The following is a 24,152-nucleotide window of genomic DNA, read 5'->3' as shown; positions in this document are numbered from 1 at the left end:
CCCGCCAAAATATCACTAACTTTCGTGCAATTTTGCAAGTTTAAGCCACCAAATTAATTATTTTATATGTTTCTACTGAATTGAACAGTTTTAAACCTTTTGAAATGGTATTTCACATTCGATCAATACGGAAATTATTTGATATTTCAAAATGGATGTGTCAAATCAGTCAAATCAAATCAAATTTACTCAAAGAACTGTCAAATTTGAAAAACCGTGTACCTCCGAATCCGCGTATAAGAGGTACCGTGTATCTCGGGGACCGCCTGTACTTACCGACTCAGAGAGCGATACTTGTTCCGACGCAATGCGTTACGATTTTGCCAAAATGTATGGGATTTGACAGAAGCATGCGTTAGAGAGCGGTACTTGTTCCGACGCAATGCGTTACGATTTTGCCAAAATCAAGGTGGAATATAGAGGAGGTATCTTCTTAGCGTTGCCATTTTGAGATTGAGTTTGACAACAGCCGTCGATATTTGTATACAGACAGCAGCCGCAATATCACGTTGAGCATGCCGATTTATAAAGTGTAGATGCAAAATACAAGTTTTTAGAGCTATACAAATATTTGTTTAACGAAAAATATTAATTTATCATACCCGTATACCAGCAACATTCGCCGCATTTGACAACTGCCGTCGATCCTGGTACATATTGTGCTTTTTTTCTAAAGCGTTGATGGCCAAATTTTCTGTATGACGACACCTCATTTCTAACATTTGGCCAAAATGTATGGGATTTGACAGACGCATGCGTTAACGACGCACGACGCAGCGTCAAAGTAGAAAAATTTCTATTTCGACGCACGTTGTGATGTGTCCCTACCAGCAATAAACGGCTTTGAAGGTATTCAGAAGGCATTTAAGGCCTTAGTCGCCTTAGAAAGCGAATAAATATTTCAACCGAAACTTTCACGGCTGTAACGGGTTCCCAAATAACCAACATACCGAAAACGTCACCAATTTCCTGTACTAAAAATCCAGTTGCATCGAAAAAAGCCAAAAAACTGTCAGTTTGGTGGGTTAAACCACACATCTACAGAAGCGGCCACTTCAATGTTTGTTAAAGTCAGTTTTTTTTTATGCACGGGTAATTCATTTACTCAACATGTATCACCCAAAAATGTGTTTAATTGTGCAAAGGAAGCATAAAACTTGTGTGTTTAAGTTCATTTGTCGTTAAAAATATTTGTGTAAGATGTGGATGTGTGTGTTTGTTTACTAGCGAATGGACTCTTTCATTTCGCTGGTCAGTGTACCGTTTATTTATTAATAATATTACCGAAGTTATACTGTGATGTAAGTGAATGAGGTAAAGTAATCGATGTGTTAAAATCATGTTCAGCATATTGACCTTAGCCCGCACTTGATCCATCTTTTTCTCGTCAACATGTTTGGAAAAGGTGGGCCAAGCGTGGGCAAGGTCAATACACCTTATTAGAACTGACAGCTTCAGTTGTTCTAAAATTTGGTGGGTTAACGACTGAATGGACCACCGCTAACCCACGTGGGTTTGAAGTGGCTTTACAGTGGGTTAAGGCCGATTTGGTTATTTGGGTACCTTCTTTTGTATACTGTATTCGACGTATTAACGTATTATTTAAATTGGCCAGAAACGTAGATTTGATAGACAATAAATACATGTCATATATTTAACCTAATTAAATATATTTTACAAATTGTTTTATTTTCTACTTTTGGAAATGGTACTCAAATTTAAAGCTTCAAGAGTTTTTTTGAACTTTTATTGACTATTGTTCATAAACTATGTATAATACTTGTATTTCAGAATTAAATTTCCTTATTATTGGTTAATCTTAAAACATAAAACTTTTATTTTCATCGTAGTTTTAAATATTTTTTATTTGAAAAATAGACTCTGGTCGGTCGCATGGATGGATTAACACTATAAACGGCTGTCCTTTCTCAACCAACAAAAAATAAATATTTTGAGTACAATGCTTTCCAAAGGTAGTGAAATATGATTAAAATGATAATACATGATAATAATATTTACAAAAATCTCATGGCCTACCGAGAAAAAAAAATTATGGAAAAACGTGCCCACTAAAAAGCACATATTCAGTAGTTGGCAGGGAATCGAAGTTCTACCAGTCAATTCGGACTGTATAATCTTTATTTTTTATTATAATTCTTCTTGATAAAACAAATAAAAGGTAATGCAATCATTAGAACATGAATTGAGACAATCATAAAAGGTAAAAAACACAATAGAACGCCATTCGATAATCCGCTCTTGATCTAGTGCGGATTACCGAGCGTGAACTGTATGCATCAAGTGTGTTAGATATAAAAATTAGGAATGCTTAAATCTTTCAAACATACAAGCAGCAATTGTAAACAGTTTGACAAAGAAAATAGATGGCTGTATAGACCAAAAATAAATGAAAATAGTAATATATGATAGATAATAAAAAGTACTGGTCCCCAGCTATATTCGTCAACTCGATTGACTCAATAAAATTCCTGTCATAGGTTCAAACCTAGAATGGACCGATCCCCCGTATGAAGGGCTGTCCTTGTAGGGATCAAGAGTGAGAGAGAGAAGTTTAGCGAAATCAGAGAGAGCGAAAATATTGAAACATGCAAAAATGAGGATGAGAGAGGAGAGATTGGACGAAAGCAGAGATAGAGATGGAGAAGGCGCGTGGAAAAGGAGACGGACGTCTACCGGTAGTTAGCGGTAGCTGGGATCAAGAGAGAGTGAACTCCGAGAGTGAATCGAGAGAGAGAGAGTGTGAGAGAGGGATAGATCGTGAGATCAGGGAGAGAAGACAAGTCAGGCGACAGGGAGAAATAAAGGAGCCTCGGGTCAGTCTTGTGGTTGATCGCAAAGAGATCGGTTGAGCGTGAAACAACAACAACAAAAAAAAAGAAATTGAATAAAAAAAGCCTGATAAATAATTAAAATGTGTGACGATTACGACAGTCCTGATGTGCGATACCCAGTTCAATGTTTCACACATTATGTAAGGTGGCAAATAAACAATGTTTAACAATTTCATTACCAGTGTACATATTTTGACCATTTTAATCCAAGTAGCCTTAGCATCTGCTAAAACCATCCACATAGCCGGGCGAGTATAGTGTCCTTTACGCAGAAATGACTATTCTGTGTAGGCAAAGGACTAGACCTCTAACGGTTAATTGACCTATTTAATTAAAATAATTGAATTAATTTTAGCTATTGACCCGCTAGTCGAAGAAGTTCTAGAGGGAGAATCTTCAGCTTCGTCCGATGACGGGTCAAGCGAGGAGGACAATAACGAACCGCTAATAACAGCGGGGTTTAATGTCCACGCTCATACTTTGGATGACTGTATTCGGTACTGGGCGTTAAAGTGCAATGTGCCTCATTCAACATTAAATTTATTGTTGCACATAATGCGAGAACGGGCGGATATACGGCTACCGAAAGATGCACGGACATTGTTGAAGACAAACACGGCACCAAAAAATATTATGAACGTCGCTGGGGGCCAATATTGGTACAACGGTTTGGGAAAGTGCCTTCAACAAAGATTAAGGTAAGATTGTAGAAATAAGCTAAATAATGTTAGACCCCATGACACTGCGATAAAAACGATCGCAAATTTACAGTACTAGATAAATACAATGGTATGACATTCGAAATTTTATTAGCGATTGTCTATTTCATCACTTGTTGCTTATTTTACTATTGCAAACTATATACGAACTTTATTAGATTGTTGTCTGTATTAGATTAGATTGCCTTCTGCTTGTTTTCAGTTGTTGTAATAAATCATAATTCATTAACGAAAAATTATTATACAAGAAGTTTTGCAGGAGTGAATCTTTCAAATCTGTATGATAAAGATATTTTGTTGTTGTTACATTCCCATGTACTTTTCCATCAATATATCAGTTTTTTTTTGTTTAGGAACCACCAGGTAGCACCTGATGCTGAACTGGAAATCAATATTTCAATAGATGGCATACCGTTACATAAAAGCGGCCGCACATCTTTTTGGCCTATACTGGCCAGTATCCATAAGATGCCAAGCGTCAAACCGATGACTGTGGCTATATTTTGTGGATCGAAAAAACCAGATTCGCTCGAGCAGTACCTTCGGCCATTAGTAGATAAATTGAATAATGTTATTGATAAAGGTATTGCAGTGGGCAATAATGACACAACGGTCAAAATAAAAGTACGTGCCATCATTGCTGATTCACCGGCACGATCATTCATTAAAGGTAAAACAAAAACAAAACAATATAAGGGGTCTATAAAGATGCAAATGTAATGTGTTGTCTTAAAATAAATTAAGAAATAAAGAAATAGGGACCAATGTAGAGGCTTGTGTAAAGGTGGAGGGGGGGGGGGCAAAGGGATCAATATAAAGGTGGAAAAATTGTTTCAGGTTTTATCTTTTTTAACGCTCCTTAGAACGTTTTCTTCTATATTGCTTTACACGGGAGGGGCTACAAAATATAAACTAATCTAATCTATTCGTCACTTAAGTTAAGCTAGTAGGTCAGGATAAAGCCAGGTTGTTTATAATCGATTAACGTTAATCGTTTAATTAACAATAACAGCCCGTCATGGGTTCGATCCCCAAATAGACCGTGCCGCCATTCGTAGGATTGACTATCCTGCTATGGGGGGAAATCAATTAGTCACTGAAAGCCAAAGCCCACTAGTGGTACAGGCAGGCCTTGACCGACAACGGTTGTTGAGCCAAAGAAGAAGAACATGGTTTAGTAAAGCATAAATTCGTGTAATTTAAAACTAATGATTTTTATACTTTCTTTTAAGGCGTTATAGCACACAATGGCAAACATGGGTGTCTTAAATGCACTGTTGTTGGTTATCACCATCCTATATCACGGACTATGTGCTTCCCGGATACCAAAGCTCCTCTAAGAAATGATTTGGATTTCCGTAGGCGTAACTATAAAGAACACCAGAAGGAACTAACGCCACTACTTCATATACATGGCTTGGATATGATAAAGCAAATTATTATCGCCGAAGAGCTACATTTAATGCATCTTGGTGTTGAGCGAAAATTACTGCACGGGTGGAATTACGGTTTGTGGGGAGCTGAGAAGTGGTCTGATAAAGTAAGAGAAGAAATATCTTCGGAGCTGAGACGCATAGTTTTACCATCGGAGATCCATCGCAAGCTATGCGGGTTGGACGATTTAAAGTTTTGGAAGGGCTCTGAGTATAGTTCCTTTTTGCATTATGCTGCCCCTATCATTTTGAAAGGTAGAATTAGTGATGATGCATATAGCCACTTCATGCTTTTCCATTGCGCAGTTAAATTTCTTTCTTCTAACACTTATAAAAGACAATGGGAGACTGCTGATACATTTCTTCAACAATTTGTTACCGACTATGCCCAGATTTACGGAGAGGGTTACGTGAGTAGCAATATTCACAACCTGCTACATGTTACTGCAGGGGTAAGGCAATTTGGCCCTCTCAGCACATTGTCAGCATACATTTTTGAAAATGCTCTTCAGGTAATGAAGAACATGCTAAGAAGTGGTTGGAAAAATCTGGAGCATGTAATTAATCGGCTGTCCGAATTAGACAATTTTTATGCTTCAGAACCAATGAAAATTTTGTATGAAATCGAAGGCCACGGAGATAACGTTACATTACAAATGAATGATTATAGTTTGAAGAAAGGTAATAGAGATGGATGATTTCTTTCAACAGAGTACGAAGTTATTCAGTTTTGTTCGGCAGCGAAGGTAACTTCTTCTGTTGTAATAACTGGAAAGAAATTCATGGGCCGTAATAAGGCAACTTACAATTTCCCCGTTTCTTCAAAATATTTGCATACATTTGAATGTAACGTTAAAGACTCATCAACAGCCACAATTAATATAAACCCGAGCAAAATTTTCTATGAACTAGTTGCAATTCCACTTGGTGAAAACGGGCGAACACATTTTACCCAGCTAATTCACACCCTGCCAAAGGTATACAGCGATTCACCGATGGAGTAAAAAAAGTAAGCATGTGTAAATTATAAATTATATGTAGCAAATAGTTTATGTCTGTCAAGTGCATCAAACAATTTATTCACTATTTTGTACTCTAATCATCACATTATTTCATTATAATATATCGTATATGGGAACTGTAAATTTCATCATTTGATTTCATACCCGACATGTCGGGTAAACCAGGTAGTGGATTTGTCGAACAGTAAAGAACAGCGGATGCTGAAGAACCTACATTCGCAACAGATGGTGATGGCGCTGGTTTGTTTCATGTTCGTTTGGCTTTTCTTGGTGGGGACTTTGATGCATAAGTACTTTTTTCATCCCTGTTTTTTGCTGTACTTGGCAGCACCATAGTATCAACACATTCCACTGTGTGAACGGATGAAGGGCGCGGTGGTGGAAGCGACGCTGCTGGGTTCACGGATGGACCAGCCACTCCGGATGATAGTGGCACCAACCGCGGCAGCACCACAGTATTCACTTTGTGAACGGATGAAGGGCGCGGTGGTTGAAGCGACGCTGCTGGGTTCACGGATGGACCAGCCACTCCGGATGATGGTAGCACCAACGGCGGCAGCACCACAGTATTCACTGTGTGAACGGATGAAGGGCGCGGTGGTGGAAGCGACTCTGCTGGGTTCACGGATGGATCAGCCACTCCGGATGATAGTGGCACCAACGCACAGTGGGCAACGGCCATACAAACGCCGGGATGAAAATCAATTCCTCGTGCTATTGCAGTTTTTCTTCATTCAATAACATTGCTCTTACTACACAGAGCAGTCCTGTACTAAAATCGTCAAGACAGCGAAAAACATTAATAGTTATCGCTCACAACATTAAATTATTGTGTAGTACTTAACAGCATCAACAATTATTGTTAAGAAATAAAACAAAGGCGGAGTAAGTTCGTTACTAAAAACGATTTTTGAGTATTCTTCTTCTTCTTCTTTGGCACAACAACCGCTGTCGGTCAAGGCCTGCCTGTACCCACTAGTGAAGTGAGATTGGCTTTCAGTGACTTTTTATTACCATAGCAGGATAGTCAGTCCTACGTATGGGGGCACGGTCTATTCGGGACTTGAACCCATGACGGGCATGTTGTTAAGTCGTACGAGTTGACGACTGTACCACCAGACCGGCCTATTTGAGTATTACGCGCTAAAAAAGCCGATTTTTTCATGGTTAGTTTTGAAAAGAGATTATTCCTATTTTACGACCTTTTTCAAACTGTTTTTCTCTGTTCAGCTTTGTTTATTATGCCTGTTTGTTTCAAATGCCCGTTTATGACAGGTAGTTCGATACTTGTGGTGTATGGCTCATACAACAACACGTCAAAATCGCCCGCGCTATTTTCAAGAAAAAGTTCAATAATTTTCGGGGTCGCGGATGGTCGCAGCTAATTTCAACGTCAAAACGTAGGAAAAATGTTGATCTTTCCGATGATATACGACACACGAGTGAAATCGAGTCGAATCATAAAAAAATTCACTCTCCAAAATGAAAATATTCAAAAATTCGGCAGTGATATTTGGTTTTCAATCATTAATGAACTTTAAAAACAAGTTTTTGCAATATTTTCAGACATGACATCAAAGTATGACAAAAACCCTTTCCAATGACACATTAATTATCAAAATCTAACACTCATATACTAAAATATGATGGTTTATGTTCGGTCGAAAAATAGCTCAAATTTGGGACAAAAAACACAAAGTTTACACTTTGATGGCCTATATCTCAATAAGTTTAAGATAAAAACGTGAAATATTTTGGTTTTAACTAAGTTTAAGTATCTATTTTAAGAAAATGATTACGGTGTTAACCTGCGATGAAGTTGGTTTTTCGATTTTTATACAGGCGTTTGCCCAATGTGCAACGGCGGCAGCACCACATTATCAACATATTCCACTGTGTGAACGGATGAAGGACGCGGAGGTGGCAGTGGCGCAGTCAGCTTAACGGGTGGACAAGCCACTCCGGATGATACTGGCACTGACAACGGTGGCAATACCACCGGATCAATGCCATTCGCTGGCACTGATATAAATGATGTTGGTCCGTATACATTTGTCGTTATTGTGCGGTTGCTGGCTTGACTCAGCAATTTGTTTGGCTAAAACAGAAACATAACGCATTACTTGTTGTTTTGATTTCTACCGTCACATAAATTGCGTGCTTCGATTACTTACCGTGTTATAAAACTTCTTCATATTAGATCATATGCTTTACCAACAATTGTCGCTGTTTTAATAATTCAGATTTTTGTATTATCATTTTCTTCCACAGCCAAACCAAATCACAACTTGTCCAGGGACGCTCAGCGAAAACACCGGTATAGATTTCTCGTGAACCAGCAACAGCAAAACAAAAGGCACATCAAGCCCCCATGCAAGATTATCCATATGCTTTCTTGCTCTGTCCAACCGAGTATGGCTCTGACAGAGCTAGGTTGAAAGAGGAGGAGAGCATGTTGATTTGACGGCGTGGTGTGAAAGAGATCGAAGGCATCGTCGATACTAATAAAGAGATGGTTAACATGCTTTTCCGCTTTACCTAACAGAATATCATTTGTTAGAGCGAGAGAGCATGCTAGCTTTTTCCCCTGGAGAGAGCGATCCTAAAATCAAGAGAGTGAATTCTCATTTCAATCCGAAAAACTGGGAGAGAGTGATGACATGCGAGAGAGAATAAAACTAGAAACACGAGAGAGGACACGAAGTGCTTTCGGGTTTTTTTTCGCCTTCGCGCACATTTTGCTTTATGCGCGCGAAAAAGTGAGCCTTGATCAGCGCGATGGCTCCCATACAAAGGCCTTCGGCTTTGCTAGCTGGGAAGGTTCGAGCCACCGCTTCCGCTCAACGCCCAGTCCGCAAAAAGCCGAAGTTTTGTATGGGATCGTCTCGTACACATATGTACCCACTTGCAGTACCCAAGTAGCAACCGAAGCCTGTTTCTCCCAGTTTCAACCCCCTCATGTCCACAAACTGCGTTCGCTCACTATTCCTATCCCATTTCTACATTCCACAACGTTTGTTGCGTTCTCGCTCATCAGGGTGTTAGTCAATTCTCTCTTGGCACACGAAGAGAATTCTCCTCCACACTTCGTGTTTTTGACTTCACCCAGCTCACTCGCACTCCTCAAGTAGCAGAGCCGAAGTTGTTGAGAGATTTTGCTGAGTGCCAAAGCGAGAGGCCCTGTCTTCTCTCTCTAGATTTTGGACGGCAAACCGCCGCCCGTGTAGAGGTGTGTGCGTGTGACGAAAAACTATGGATGAAATACTGGGGAAGCGGAGTTTGAAGTCTTTCGTTCGTCATACACACACACATGCATTTACCAGCGGATATCGCTGGACCGAGTCTACCCATCTCTCTCGATCAACCATGATTTTCTGCTATCGCTCTCATCCGAGTGTGAGGCATCCTCAGTCTGTCCAGAACTTTCCCTATGGAAGGATGTACTGAAGTGAGGTGCGATTTCTTGTGCGACGTACTTTGCTCTTTACGTTTTGTGACGTGTTCCATCTTCCTCAGTTATGGAATGATTTATCCTAGCAAATTGTTGAGGTAAGTTTCTTGCTGTGTGCTTTTGCAGGTTCATTCAACTAACCCTTGGCGTCTAAAAAGTTACAGATGTGTGCGCTATTTATCAACTGCTAGCCTCGTATACAATCTTCAAAGTGAGCGACGCAAAGAAAACGTTTTCCATTTTTAAAATATTAAGGTAAGTTTTGATCTAATCCTATGCGCAAAACTCTCCATAGTAATACATACTACTTACATTCATTATTGCTTCATTGAGCTCCCGGTGAGGACGTCATTACTCAACAGAAGCCGGTTCAACACGCGCAGCTCCTGTTCATGACGTCATCACTAAACTGAAGCCAGCTGAACACGCGCCGCACGGATGGTACCCCGAGCGCGGTAGGAGGAAGGAAGAACGAGAGGAGGAAGAACGGTAAATTTGGAAGGGGGAAAGCGTTCTGCCGTCTACACAGCGGGAGTATGACAAAACACATGTGGGAAGGGAGAGAGATACTATTCAATAAACAGCATGCGAATGTGTGCATAAAGCAAATGTGAACAGCCTCATCATTCCTATAAGCAATCCGAAAAAGGGGGTAGAGCAAACACATTGGTATGCGTGAGTGGCTGACGAAACCAAAACGTTTAGATGTGTGCGTGACGGATGGTTCGGGCGCCTGTGGCGAAGCTCTCGACAAGCCTGCAAACTAGAGCTTCGTGGAGAGCTTTGTAGAGAGCTCAGATTACACAGGCCGCCGTCGCTTTTTTCGTCCTTGGGATAGACACCTTCCACCCGAACGATCGCGTTCACACATACTATCACGCTCTGATTTTTTATGCACCTCACGCATACCAATGTGTTTGCTCCACCCCCTTTTCGGATTGCGTATAGAAATGATGAGGCACACATGTTTACATTTGGTGTATACACACATTCGCATGCAGTTTATTCCACACATTTTCTCTCCGTTCCAACACGTGCTTTGCCATACTCACACTTTGTAGACGGCAGAACGGTCTCCCCCTTTAAAATTTACCGTTCTTCCTCCTCTCGATCTTTTTTCTCCTTACCGCGTCCGGGGTACCATCAGAGCTGCGCGCTGGCTTTAGTTTTTGCTCCTCTCGTTCTTCCTTTCTCCTACCGCTCCCGGGGGCTGCGCGCGTTTCGACAGGTTCTTAGCGTAATCCAGTGCGTTGTTTTGTGGCTGAGTTGTGCTGAACGCTGTCAATAAAAATGAACCAATAATTAATGTATGTAGTACGTATTACTTTGGATAGTTTTGCGTATATCATGAGAGCAACACTTACCTTAATATTTTAAAACTGGAAAACAATTTCTTTCCGTCACCCACTTTGAAGATTGTTGATGATGCCAACACGTAGGCGTTGATGAATGGCACATGCACCTGTAACTTTGAAGACGATAAGCATTAGTTGAATTAGTACATTGAAGCACATATGAGATCAAGAAACTTACCTCAACAAGTTAGCTAGGATAAATCATCCCACAACGGAATAAGAAGCAACACTGCGCAAAACGTAAACAAGGAAAGTAGGGGACACAAGAAATCGCACATCACTCCCGCACATCCTTCCACAACGAAAGTTCTGGATAGACTGAGATTGCCTAACACCCGGATGAGTGCGATAACAGAAAAAATCATGGTAGAACGAGAGAGATGGGTAGACTCGGTTCAACGCAATCCAACGGTAGATGCATGTGTGTGTGACCAACGAAAGACTTCAGACCCCGCTCCTCGCGTTTTTCATCCATCATGTTTCGTCCCACGCACACACCTCTACACGCGCGGCGGTTCGCTGTCCAAAATCTAGAGAGAGAATACAAGGCATCTCGCTTTGGCACACAAAAAAATCTCTGAAAAACTTCGGCTCTGCTACTTGGGCGTCGAGCAAGGGTTCGAGCGATAAGCTCCCTCGAACCCATCTCGAACCTTATTTCCTTCGAGCGACTTCGGCTTTTTCTGTTGGGAATGTGACGAGCAGCTCCAAGTTGTTGAGCTCGCTGAAAGAAGACACACAGATTCACAGACGGCTCGTCAAAGCACGGTATTTGTATTAGTATTAGTTAAGCGCGCGTGTAAAACAGAAAGCGATCTCTCATCGCAGCGCGTTTCTCCTTGCTTCCTCAAGCTTCCTCATACCCTTCGGCCTTTGAATCACTCAAAATTTGGGGTCTCATTGTTTGCGTGGCTTGCTTCCTCAAGCTTCCTCATATCCCTAGGTCTGAATAACTCAAAATTTGGGGTCTCATTGTTTGCGTGGCTAGGTCTGAATAACTCAAAATTTGGGGTCTCATTGTTTGCGTGCCACGCAAACAATGAGACCCCAAATTTTGAGTGATTCAAGCCGAGGGGTATGAGAAAGCTTGAGGAAGCAAGGAGAAACACGCTGCGATGAGAGTTCGCATTCTGTTTTACACGCGCGCTTCACTAGCACCAATACAAATACCGTGCTTTGACGAGCCGTCTGTGAATGTGTGTGTCTTCTTTCAGCGAGCTCAACAACTTGGAGCTGCTCGTCACATCGTGTTGTCTCACCTACACTACAGCATCGAACCATCGCTTCGTGTGTTCCCCCTCCTACGCGTACAAAACCACCAGTACAGCGCGACGCTTTGTCGGAGATTTGTTGTTGTTGTTAAATGTTTTCTTTATTTCTTTTCTTTTTCACGGTTTGAATGAGTACAGTTTTCGCGAGACAGACTCAGAAAGACAATGGCCGCCATTCCGCTCCCTCCAGCATCTACGAATGTATGTAGTTGAACATCTTCAGCATCATTGATGGAATATTGCTGGGAATAGCATCGGGTTATTTTTACTTGTTCGATTTGTGGTAGAAGTTTTATCCATATCATCCACTTCTTCAATTCTTCAATATGTACTGGTTCATCCCAATCAACTCTTGAGCGCCAAACATCCTGTAAGACCACCTTGAGGTATCCTAAAAAATGTGCAACTAGCCCGAGAGGGTCGAATATGGACATAAGGACTTGTAGCATTTCTCGTTTAGTTGGTGATCGATTTCCCGTTAACAATGATGTATCATAACGATGCCACCACACTTTATACGTCAGCACGTCTAGGGCAGTGTCCCACCACATGCCTAGAACTTTTTCTACGTGACTTTTTGATGAAAAGTTCATACATTTTTCGGTAGAAACACTTCCATTAACATACGCCTCAACGGATTTACAGTTGCTTATCCAATTGCGCATTTCAAATCCTCCAGCACTGTGAACAGTTTTTACGTCGTTTATCAATTGTAAGGCTTCACTTTCTGTTTCAACACTCACAAGCAGATCATCAACGTAATGAAAATGAACGATAGCTTCATATGCTTTGGGGTGAGTAGTTTGAAAACGTTCCGCGTTCCGATTTTTCACGAACTGGGCAGTGCAAGGTGAACAACATGCACCAAAGGTCAACACGGTCATAGCATACACGGCAAGTTCTCCATCTTGTTCTGTCCAATAAAAACATTGATACATTTGATCCTCTCTACGCATGCTTATCTGGTGAAACATTTCACGAATGTCACCTGCGATCGCAATTTTACCCAAACGAAAGCATAATAATATGTTCAATAGAGAACATAAAAGATCCGGTCCTTGCAATAACATACAATTCAACGATAGGCCATGCGAAGACTTCGCTGCTGCGTCCCAAACAATTCTTATCTTTCCTGGTTTGTTGGGATTTTTAATAGGGAAGATAGGTAAAAACCATTTTACTTCGGAGATTTCATTTGAATCCAATTTTCGAACATATCCTTTATGATAATATTCTGATATCATATTATGTAGAGTGTGGTTTAGGCGGCGCTCTGGGACCAATCGAACGAAACAAACAAACACGACTCTGTTCGATAGGTGCTCTGTCAGCTGTTCGATGTCTTACAGACCTGTCATGATGCACTGCAATACGCCTATCTTTTTATCTCGAAAATGAAGCATTTTCATAGTTAAAATGAATATCCATCTGCAAGGGGAAGATTCAACAAATAATTTACTAGTTATTCACATCAATAATAACATAAAAATCATTCAAATTTAATATTGAAAAATGTAAACAAACGTCCATGCGAAACACATACAGTGCATACACATGCATTATGTACATGCAATAGTTTAATACGTCTCAAACCTGTATATTTGATGTTAAAATTGATTGTGAAGCATTGCAAATATTATTGATAGATATTTAAAATATTTTGCAGGCGAATTTTAAGAAGAAAACGAGACAAAATACGAAAACAAACTTGAAATTGTCCCGAATTGAATTCTATCTACTGTAGCTGAGAAGCGTTTGACAGCCAAGGTATTCAAAGCACAGGTGGGTATCGAACATCAAAGACAGAATCAACTGACATGTTCGACTCGATGTTTGTCTTGTTTGTTTGTTTGTGTCTGACAGTGCACCTCCATATGATTATATGGGTTTGTTAGTGTCGGATGTCGTGTTCGATTGCTGCTAGAGCGCCGCCTTAGCTGTTCATCTCTTTTCATTCGTCGTTCTAAGTTGCGGTGACGACGTAAAGCCATCTCTTTATTTACTGGTAGACCGACGTTTTCTAATCTCCATAGTAAACAGGATTCATAACGAACTCCGTTAAAACGTGTGTTATTTTTTAACATTGTTATCGCCCGTTCATCATCTTTAGACGCTAAGTTGTTTTTTGTTGCTACCCCAAGACTATCGAGATCGAAATATTCTTTCATTGCTTGGTGAAGGTCACTGTCATCAGGCTCATGAAGCAGGTGAATGTTCAATTGATTGCTTGTATACGTTTGCGTCTCTTCGTTCACAGGGCCATATATCGTCCAACCCAATCTTATTTTTACGGCAATCGGTTCTCCAAATCGGCCTTCTCGCGTTTTCAATGGAGTAGTTAAACTTGAGTGTTGTGAACCAATGAGAATACGAGGCTTGGCGTTGGTATATGAGACCATCGGTAGTCCTTTAAGATGTTTAAAACGCTGTCCAAGCTTCTCTATGTCCAGTGTTTGTGAATGAAGGTTTAGTTCGCTTACCGTTCTTATGTTTCGTAAACACATTTGCCTTCCACCGGATTCCCCATGAATTTGTAAATTCACTATTAATGAATCTGGTTCTTTTCGAATGCATCCATTCGACCATTGCAGTTCCATAGGGCGGGGTGTTCCAGTAAGCTGCAATTCATTTGCTAGTGCTTGATCAATTAGTGTAATCTCAGAACCGTCATCGAGCAATGCATAAGTCGAAATTTGTTTTTCTGGTCCTATAATCACCACCGGAACATATTTTAGGAGTACCGATCCTTGATCACCGAAGTGAGTGTTATTTGCTGTCCTATTGTTAGAGGTAGGAGACAACTCTTGCTCTTGAATTGGTAAATTTCCATTGTTTCTCTGCTCGTAATGTAGCAGAGGATTATGTTTATACTCACAGCCGGACACTCCACATATTTTATCAGAGCAGTACGGTGGGAGATGTTTCTTTAGACAGATACGACATATTCCATTATTCTTCACTAAAGCCCATCGTTCATTATGTGCCATGCGCAAAAACCCTTCACAACAATTCAAGGAACTGCAGTTAGCAGTACAACCCACACAATGACTTTCTTCTCTAGTTATTTGTTGGTTATTTTGATGAGAGTCGGTTGACACGTCATGTGCTACGATACTTTCTCGACGATGGCCACTTGGAATTTGTTTCTTTGAAAAACGTCCATAATTAGATAATGAGTGCGCGTTAACTTGTCTACCGTTATGGTTTCCATATGGTACTTTAGAGGGTTTGGAAGGTTTTTCTTTTATATTCGAAAACGCTATAGCACTGGTGGCCGAGGCCAGTTGATATAACCAGGAATTAAATGTGGCGAGACTTATGTCCTGAAGATTGAAACGATATTCTGCCCACCGCAATTGTAAATGCGGTGGCAGCTTGTGCACCGATTGATGTAATAAAGTAATGTTATATAAATTATCGGGCACTTTACATGCCCGTACGGTGGCACAAAAGTTCTGTACGGCTACTGAAAATTCTACCAAAGTCTCCAGCTTACTTTCGTCGACTGCTGGAAGCACAGTTATTTTATCGGTTATCGTTTGAACAATGCGTTCGGGTTGACCGTAGAGCATCCGCAAAGTTCCGATAACTGTGCCGACGTTCTCAGGATGCATTAATAAGCTTCGTACATCTTCTAACGCTTTCCCATGGAGGCAGTTCTGTAAGCGTATCAAATTTTCATGGGCGGTAAAACCACACATTTCCGTGGTGTTGTTGTATGCGGATATAAATAACGGCCATTCTTCCGGACTGCCGGCAAATCGTGGCAGATCTTTCGCAAACGATTTCCGTGCATCTTTTTGTGCAGATGATAACTCCGCTTGTATTGTATTGATGTTCTGTGTCGGGTTTAGAACCGTATGTTGTGGTAATGCTTGCGGTGGTACCGCATGGACTGGTTCACTTTTCACGAATCTATTCTGTGACTGCGCGTTTTCTTCTACCCAGTCTTCTACTCTTAAACATTCTATTTTACTTGCAATGCTTGACTCGTTATCTGAATCATCGGGTAATTCAGTGAGAATGGCGTACTTCTTTTCGATAAATTGCATCTCGCATCGTCTTTCTTCTTCTAGCTTTGCAAGTAAAAGTTGTTTTTCTCTAGCGGTCGACCGTACTGACGATGCTTTTGAAGAGCGAGAACGCGGAGGTTTCACCGTTTTACATAGTAGCTCATTGCCTTTCATGTTCGATGCCGAAGCCTGCTGATCGTTTGGCACATTTTGCGGCGTGGTGGGTGAAGGATCTTGACTTTGTTCCAAGGCCAGTTGGCTTGATATAGTTTGCACGATTGTATTTTCTGCCATCTCAGTCTTCGCCTTACTTCGTGTCATACGCTCGCTTGTCGACATCTCACCTAACCTCACTTAGTGACGAACGGCACGAGGTGCTGGAATAAATGTTTTTATAATGTTTGAAATTAATTTTACTTCACACTTTATGAATTTGATCGCGCCAGTTTATCGACGGATAAAAACATTTATTGTCGTTTATTTATACTTAATTCCACAACTTCACAATTCCGCTTCGTTCGTTTTTGCGTTCTTGCTTTCTTGGCGTCTTTCCTCGGTCTCATCCTTCCTCGCTCTCTTCTGTCAATTCTCTGTAGTTCATATTCACGGCAAGGTTGGATCGTTGCAAGGTTGGATCGTTTTCAAAATTACCGTTAACACGACATTCGTGTTTTGACGTTCGTTACAATTACCTAGGAATAACGTTTGATCATAAGCTACTCTTTCGCGACCATGTTCAAAATTTAATAACAAAAAACACCATCTTTGTTAGAAAACTCTATCCATTGATCAACCGAAGATCCAAACTCTCCTAGTATAACAAAATTGCAATTTACAAATGCATCATCTTACCAGCTATTACATATGCAATCCCGGTCTGGAAAGACTGTGCTAAAACCTACCTTAAAAAACTTCAAGCAAGCCTTAACAAAATTCTACGAATGATCCTTAATGAAACGTACGGCATCAGGACAACACATCTTCATAACAAAGCCAACACAATTACCCTTGAAGAAATAGCCTTTCAAAATAGTATTCGTATACAAACTAACAGTCGTTTGTCAGATCATACTTTGATTAGAACTCTATTTGAATAAAAATTAGGACTGATATAGGTATAGGTAAATTAGGTTAGTTCATTTACTTTAAGTTATCATTCAATCAACTAAATTCTTCATCATATTCTCCAAAATACAACTGCCTATAGAGCAATTAGAAGACAGCGCTGAAAAACAAAAGTGTTGTATCTCGCGAAAACTGTACTCATTCAAACCGTGAAAAAGAAAAGAAATAAAGAAAACATTTAACAACAACAATAAATCTCCGACAAAGCGTCGCGCTGTACTGGTGGTTTTGTACGCGTAGGAGGGGAACACACGAAGCGATGGTTCGATGCTGTAGTGTAGGCGAGACAACACGATGTGACGAGCAGCTCCAAGTTGTTGAGCTCGCTGAAAGAAGACACACACATTCACAGACGGCTCGTCAAAGCACGGTATTTGTATTGGTGCTAGTGAAGCGCGCGTGTAAAACAGAATGCGAACTCTCATCGCAGCGTGTTTCTCCTTGCTTCCTCAAGCTTTCTCATACCCCTCGGCTTGAATCACTCAAAATTTGGGGTCTCATTGTTCGCGTGGCACGCAAACAATGAGACCCCAAATTTTGAGTTATTCAGACCTAGCCACGCAAACAATGAGACCCCAAATTTTGAGTTATTCAGACCTAGGGATATGAGGAAGCTTGAGGAAGCAAGCCACGCAAACAATGAGACCCCAAATTTTGAGTGATTCAAAGGCCGAAGGGTATGAGGAAGCTTGAGGAAGCAAGGAGAAACGCGCTGCGATGAGAGATCGCTTTCTGTTTTACACGCGCGCTTCACTAATACCAATACAAATACCGTGCTTTGACGAGCCGTCTGTGAATGTGTGTGTCTTCTTTCAGCGAGCTCAACAACTTGGAGCTGCTCGTCACATCGTGTTGTCTCGCCTACACTACAGCATCGAACCATCGCTTCGTGTGTTCCCCCTCCTACGCGTACAAAACCACCAGTACAGCGCGACGCTTTGTCGGAGATTTGTTGTTGTTGTTAAATGTTTTCTTTATTTCTTTTCTTTTTCACGGTTTGAATGAGTACAGTTTTCGCGAGATACAACACTTTTGTTTTTCAGCGCTGTCTTCTAATTGCTCTATAGGCAGTTGTATTTTGGAGAATATGATGAAGAATTTAGTTGATTGAATGATAACTTAAAGTAAATGAACTAACCTAATTTACCTATACCTATATCAGTCCTAATTTTTATTCAAATAGAGTTCTAATCAAAGTATGATCTGACAAACGACTGTTAGTTTGTATACGAATACTATTTTGAAAGGCTATTTCTTCAAGGGTAATTGTGTTGGCTTTGTTATGAAGATGTGTTGTCCTGATGCCGTACGTTTCATTAAGGATCATTCGTAGAATTTTGTTAAGGCTTGCTTGAAGTTTTTTAAGGTAGGTTTTAGCACAGTCTTTCCAGACCGGGATTGCATATGTAATAGCTGGTAAGATGATGCATTTGTAAATTGCAATTTTGTTATACTGGGAGAGTTTGGATCTTCGGTTGATCAATGGATAGAGTTTTCTAACAAAGATGGTGTTTTTTGTTATTAAATTTTGAACATGGTCGCGAAAGAGTAGCTTATGATCAAACGTTATTCCTAGGTAATTGTAACGAACGTCAAAACACGAATGTCGTGTTAACGGTAATTTTGAAAACGATCCAACCTTGCAACGATCCAACCTTGCCGTGAATATGAACTACAGAGAATTGACAGAAGAGAGCGAGGAAGGATGAGACCGAGGAAAGACGCCAAGAAAGCAAGAATGCAAAAACGAACGAAGCGGAATTGTGAAGTTGTGGAATTAAGTATAAATAAACGACAATAAATGTTTTTATCCGTCGATAAACTGGCGCGATCAAATTCATAAAGTGTGAAGTAAAATTAATTTCAAACATTATAAAAACATTTATTCCAGCACCTCGTGCCGTTCGTCACTAAGTGAGGTTAGGTGAGATGTCGACAAGCGAGCGTATGACACGAAGTAAGGCGAAGGCTGAGATGGCAGAAAATACAATCGCGCAAACTATATCAAGCCAACTGGCCTTGGAACAAAGTCAAGATCCTTCACCCACCACGCCGCAAAATGTGCCAAACGATCAGCAGGCTTCGGCATCGAACATGAAAGGCAATGAGCTACTATGTAAAACGGTGAAACCTCCGCGTTCTCGCTCTTCAAAAGCATCGTCAGTACGGTCGACCGCTAGAGAAAAACAACTTTTACTTGCAAAGCTAGAAGAAGAAAGACGATGCGAGATGCAATTTATCGAAAAGAAGTACGCCATTCTCACTGAATTACCCGATGATTCAGATAACGAGTCAAGCATTGCAAGTAATATAGAATGTTTAAGAGTAGAAGACTGGGTAGAAGAAAACGCGCAGTCACAGAATAGATTCGTGAAAAGTGAACCAGTCCATGCGGTACCACCGCAAGCATTACCACAACATACGGTTCTAAACCCGACACAGAACATCAATACAATACAAGCGGAGTTATCATCTGCACAAAAAGATGCACGGAAATCGTTTGCGAAAGATCTGCCACGATTTGCCGGCAGTCCGGAAGAATGGCCGTTATTTATATCCGCATACAACAACACCACGGAAATGTGTGGTTTTACCGCCCATGAAAATTTGATACGCTTACAGAACTGCCTCCATGGGAAAGCGTTAGAAGATGTACGAAGCTTATTAATGCATCCTGAGAACGTCGGCACAGTTATCGGAACTTTGCGGATGCTCTACGGTCAACCCGAACGCATTGTTCAAACGATAACCGATAAAATAACTGTGCTTCCAGCAGTCGACGAAAGTAAGCTGGAGACTTTGGTAGAATTTTCAGTAGCCGTACAGAACTTTTGTGCCACCGTACGGGCATGTAAAGTGCCCGATAATTTATATAACATTACTTTATTACATCAATCGGTGCACAAGCTGCCACCGCATTTACAATTGCGGTGGGCAGAATATCGTTTCAATCTTCAGGACATAAGTCTCGCCACATTTAATTCCTGGTTATATCAACTGGCCTCGGCCACCAGTGCTATAGCGTTTTCGAATATAAAAGAAAAACCTTCCAAACCCTCTAAAGTACCATATGGAAACCATAACGGTAGACAAGTTAACGCGCACTCATTATCTAATTATGGACGTTTTTCAAAGAAACAAATTCCAAGTGGCCATCGTCGAGAAAGTATCGTAGCACATGACGTGTCAACCGACTCTCATCAAAATAACCAACAAATAACTAGAGAAGAAAGTCATTGTGTGGGTTGTACTGCTAACTGCAGTTCCTTGAATTGTTGTGAAGGGTTTTTGCGCATGGCACATAATGAACGATGGGCTTTAGTGAAGAATAATGGAATATGTCGTATCTGTCTAAAGAAACATCTCCCACCGTACTGCTCTGATAAAATATGTGGAGTGTCCGGCTGTGAGTATAAACATAATCCTCTGCTACATTACGAGCAGAGAAACAATGGAAATTTACCAATTCAAGAGCAAGAGTTGTCTCCTACCTCTAACAATAGGACAGCAAATAACACTCACTTCGGTGATCAAGGATCGGTACTCCTAAAATATGTTCCGGTGGTGATTATAGGACCAGAAAAACAAATTTCGACTTATGCATTGCTCGATGACGGTTCTGAGATTACACTAATTGATCAAGCACTAGCAAATGAATTGCAGCTTACTGGAACACCCCGCCCTATGGAACTGCAATGGTCGAATGGATGCATTCGAAAAGAACCAGATTCATTAATAGTGAATTTACAAATTCATGGGGAATCCGGTGGAAGGCAAATGTGTTTACGAAACATAAGAACGGTAAGCGAACTAAACCTTCATTCACAAACACTGGACATAGAGAAGCTTGGACAGCGTTTTAAACATCTTAAAGGACTACCGATGGTCTCATATACCAACGCCAAGCCTCGTATTCTCATTGGTTCACAACACTCAAGTTTAACTACTCCATTGAAAACGCGAGAAGGCCGATTTGGAGAACCGATTGCCGTAAAAATAAGATTGGGTTGGACGATATATGGCCCTGTGAACGAAGAGACGCAAACGTATACAAGCAATCAATTGAACATTCACCTGCTTCATGAGCCTGATGACAGTGACCTTCACCAAGCAATGAAAGAATATTTCGATCTAGATAGTCTTGGGGTAGCAACAAAAAACAACTTAGCGTCTAAAGATGATGAACGGGCGATAACAATGTTAAAAAATAACACACGTTTTAACGGAGTTCGTTATGAATCCTGTTTACTATGGAGATTAGAAAACGTCGGTCTACCAGTAAATAAAGAGATGGCTTTACGTCGTCACCGCAACTTAGAACGACGAATGAAAAGAGATGAACAGCTAAGGCGGCGCTCTAGCAGCAATCGAACACGACATCCGACACTAACAAACCCATATAATCATATGGAGGTGCACTGTCAGACACAAACAAACAAACAAGACAAACATCGAGTCGAACATGTCAGTTGATTCTGTCTTTGATGTTCGATACCCACCTGTGCTTTGAATACCTTGGCTGTCAAACGCTTCTCAGCTACAGTAGATAGAATTCAATTCGGGACAATTTCAAGTTTGTTTTCGTATTTTGTCTCGTTTTCTTCTTAAAATTCGCCTGCAAAATATTTTAAATATCTATCAATAATATTTGCAATGCTTCACAATCAATTTTAACATCAAATATACAGGTTTGAAACGTATTAAACTATTGCATGTACATAATGCATGTGTATGCACTGTATGTGTTTCGCATGGACGTTTGTTTACATTTTTCAATATTAAATTTGAATGATTTTTATGTTATTATTGATGTGAATAACTAGTAAATTATTTGTTGAATCTTCCCCTTGCAGATGGATATTCATTTTAACTATGAAAATGCTTCATTTTCGAGATAAAAAGATAGGCGTATTGCAGTGCATCATGACAGGTCTGTAAGACATCGAACAGCTGACAGAGCACCTATCGAACAGAGTCGTGTTTGTTTGTTTCGTTCGATTGGTCCCAGAGCGCCGCCTAAACCACACTCTACATAATATGATATCAGAATATTATCATAAAGGATATGTTCGAAAATTGGATTCAAATGAAATCTCCGAAGTAAAATGGTTTTTACCTATCTTCCCTATTAAAAATCCCAACAAACCAGGAAAGATAAGAATTGTTTGGGACGCAGCAGCGAAGTCTTCGCATGGCCTATCGTTGAATTGTATGTTATTGCAAGGACCGGATCTTTTATGTTCTCTATTGAACATATTATTATGCTTTCGTTTGGGTCAAATTGCGATCGCAGATGACATTCGTGAAATGTTTCACCAGATAAGCATGCGTAGAGAGGATCAAATGTATCAATGTTTTTATTGGACAGAACAAGATGGAGAACTTGCCGTGTATGCTATGACCGTGTTGACCTTTGGTGCATGTTGTTCACCTTGCACTGCCCAGTTCGTGAAAAATCGGAACGCGGAACGTTTTCAAACTACTCACCCCAAAGCATATGAAGCTATCGTTCATTTTCATTACGTTGATGATCTGCTTGTGAGTGTTGAAACAGAAAGTGAAGCCTTACAATTGATAAACGACGTAAAAACTGTTCACAGTGCTGGAGGATTTGAAATGCGCAATTGGATAAGCAACTGTAAATCCGTTGAGGCGTATGTTAATGGAAGTGTTTCTACCGAAAAATGTATGAACTTTTCATCAAAAAGTCACGTAGAAAAAGTTCTAGGCATGTGGTGGGACACTGCCCTAGACGTGCTGACGTATAAAGTGTGGTGGCATCGTTATGATACATCATTGTTAACGGGAAATCGATCACCAACTAAACGAGAAATGCTACAAGTCCTTATGTCCATATTCGACCCTCTCGGGCTAGTTGCACATTTTTTAGGATACCTCAAGGTGGTCTTACAGGATGTTTGGCGCTCAAGAGTTGATTGGGATGAACCAGTACATATTGAAGAATTGAAGAAGTGGATGATATGGATAAAACTTCTACCACAAATCGAACAAGTAAAAATAACCCGATGCTATTCCCAGCAATATTCCATCAATGATGCTGAAGATGTTCAACTACATACATTCGTAGATGCTGGAGGGAGCGGAATGGCGGCCATTGTCTTTCTGAGAGTCGTTCATGGACAAAACGTTCGCTGTTCCATCGTAACATCAAAAACAAAGGTGGCACCATTGAAATTAACGTCAGTCCCGAGAATGGAGTTGCAAGCAGCTCTTATTGGAGCTCGACTAGCAAGCACAGTTGAAAAGGCTTTAAAGATCAAAATATCTCGCAAAATTTTCTGGAGTGATTCAAGAGACGTATTATGTTGGATTAATTCCGATCACCGCCGATATAGTCTTTTCGTTGGCTTCCGCGTAACTGAGATCCTTGAGTTGTCGGAAAGTAAGGAATGGCGATATATACCCAGCAAGCAAAATGTAGCCGATGATGCTACAAAATGGACTCACCCGCCAAATCTATCTAATGATAGTCGATGGTTCAAGGGACCTGATTTTTTATATGAAGACGAACATAAATGGCCTTATGCTGATAATGTAAATAACTCAACAGATAATGAACTAAAAGCTAATGTGTTAGTTCATACGGTTTCTGCCACACCAACCATACATGTAGAGAAATATTCTAGCTGGCGGCAAATAACAAAAGTGGTGGGATGGATTAAGCGATTTGTACATAATATTCGTAACAGAGTACAGGTCAATCGAGGGCCATTGCGAACGAGGGAATTAGGCGAGGCGGAAAATTATATTATACAATTAGCGCAGAGATAATGCTACGGCATGGAGTATAATGAACTTAAACGATTCACAACATCCGAAAATAGTGATACACTAAAACTCCCAAAAACAAGCGCATTATATAAACTCTCTCCTTGGCTTGATCGAGAAGG

The 24,152-nt window shown here is 40.5% G+C and overlaps 3 protein-coding genes and 2 long non-coding RNA genes across 6 annotated transcripts; 3 read left to right on the top strand and 2 right to left on the bottom strand.

Annotated features, from left to right (window-relative positions):
* Window positions 1-3,953: 3,953 nt before the first annotated feature.
* On the top strand, window positions 3,954-5,418 carry LOC121594877. Its single transcript, XM_041918648.1, has 3 exons — window positions 3,954-4,241; window positions 4,804-4,929; window positions 5,342-5,418. The coding sequence occupies exons 1-3, from the start codon at window positions 4,040-4,042 to the stop codon at window positions 5,416-5,418; spliced, it is 405 nt and encodes a 134-aa protein (XP_041774582.1). The 5' UTR covers window positions 3,954-4,039.
* Window positions 5,419-9,283: 3,865 nt separating this feature from the next.
* On the top strand, window positions 9,284-9,926 carry LOC121593766. Its single transcript, XR_006004840.1, has 3 exons — window positions 9,284-9,575; window positions 9,636-9,732; window positions 9,811-9,926. It is a non-coding gene; the product is annotated as an uncharacterized LOC121593766 (long non-coding RNA).
* Window positions 9,927-10,169: 243 nt separating this feature from the next.
* On the bottom strand, window positions 10,170-11,353 carry LOC121594358. 2 transcript variants are annotated; one of them, XR_006004947.1, is made up of 3 exons: window positions 11,011-11,353; window positions 10,842-10,945; window positions 10,170-10,755 (listed from the first exon to the last, which is right to left on the bottom strand). It is a non-coding gene; the product is annotated as an uncharacterized LOC121594358 (long non-coding RNA). The 2 variants fall into 2 exon arrangements; XR_006004948.1 differs by having other exon boundaries at window positions 10,842-10,939.
* Window positions 11,354-12,199: 846 nt separating this feature from the next.
* On the bottom strand, window positions 12,200-16,758 carry LOC121594357. Its single transcript, XM_041917530.1, has 2 exons — window positions 16,461-16,758; window positions 12,200-13,531 (listed from the first exon to the last, which is right to left on the bottom strand). The coding sequence occupies exon 2, from the start codon at window positions 13,345-13,347 to the stop codon at window positions 12,205-12,207; it is 1,143 nt and encodes a 380-aa protein (XP_041773464.1). The 5' UTR covers window positions 13,348-13,531; window positions 16,461-16,758; the 3' UTR covers window positions 12,200-12,204.
* A 2,207-nt stretch (window positions 16,759-18,965) lies between these two features.
* LOC121594459 lies at window positions 18,966-24,104 on the top strand. Its single transcript, XM_041917724.1, has 2 exons — window positions 18,966-19,165; window positions 22,095-24,104. Exon 2 carries the CDS (start codon window positions 22,279-22,281, stop codon window positions 24,031-24,033), a length of 1,755 nt encoding a protein of 584 aa, XP_041773658.1. The 5' UTR covers window positions 18,966-19,165; window positions 22,095-22,278; the 3' UTR covers window positions 24,034-24,104.
* Window positions 24,105-24,152: the final 48 nt, after the last annotated feature.

The sequence above is a fragment of the Anopheles merus genome, chromosome 2L, assembly GCF_017562075.2.
Source record: "Anopheles merus strain MAF chromosome 2L, AmerM5.1, whole genome shotgun sequence".
NCBI lineage: Eukaryota > Metazoa > Arthropoda > Insecta > Diptera > Culicidae > Anopheles > Anopheles merus.
Note: the sequence above shows the minus strand (reverse complement) of the source record. Positions and strands in the feature narration are given on the sequence as shown.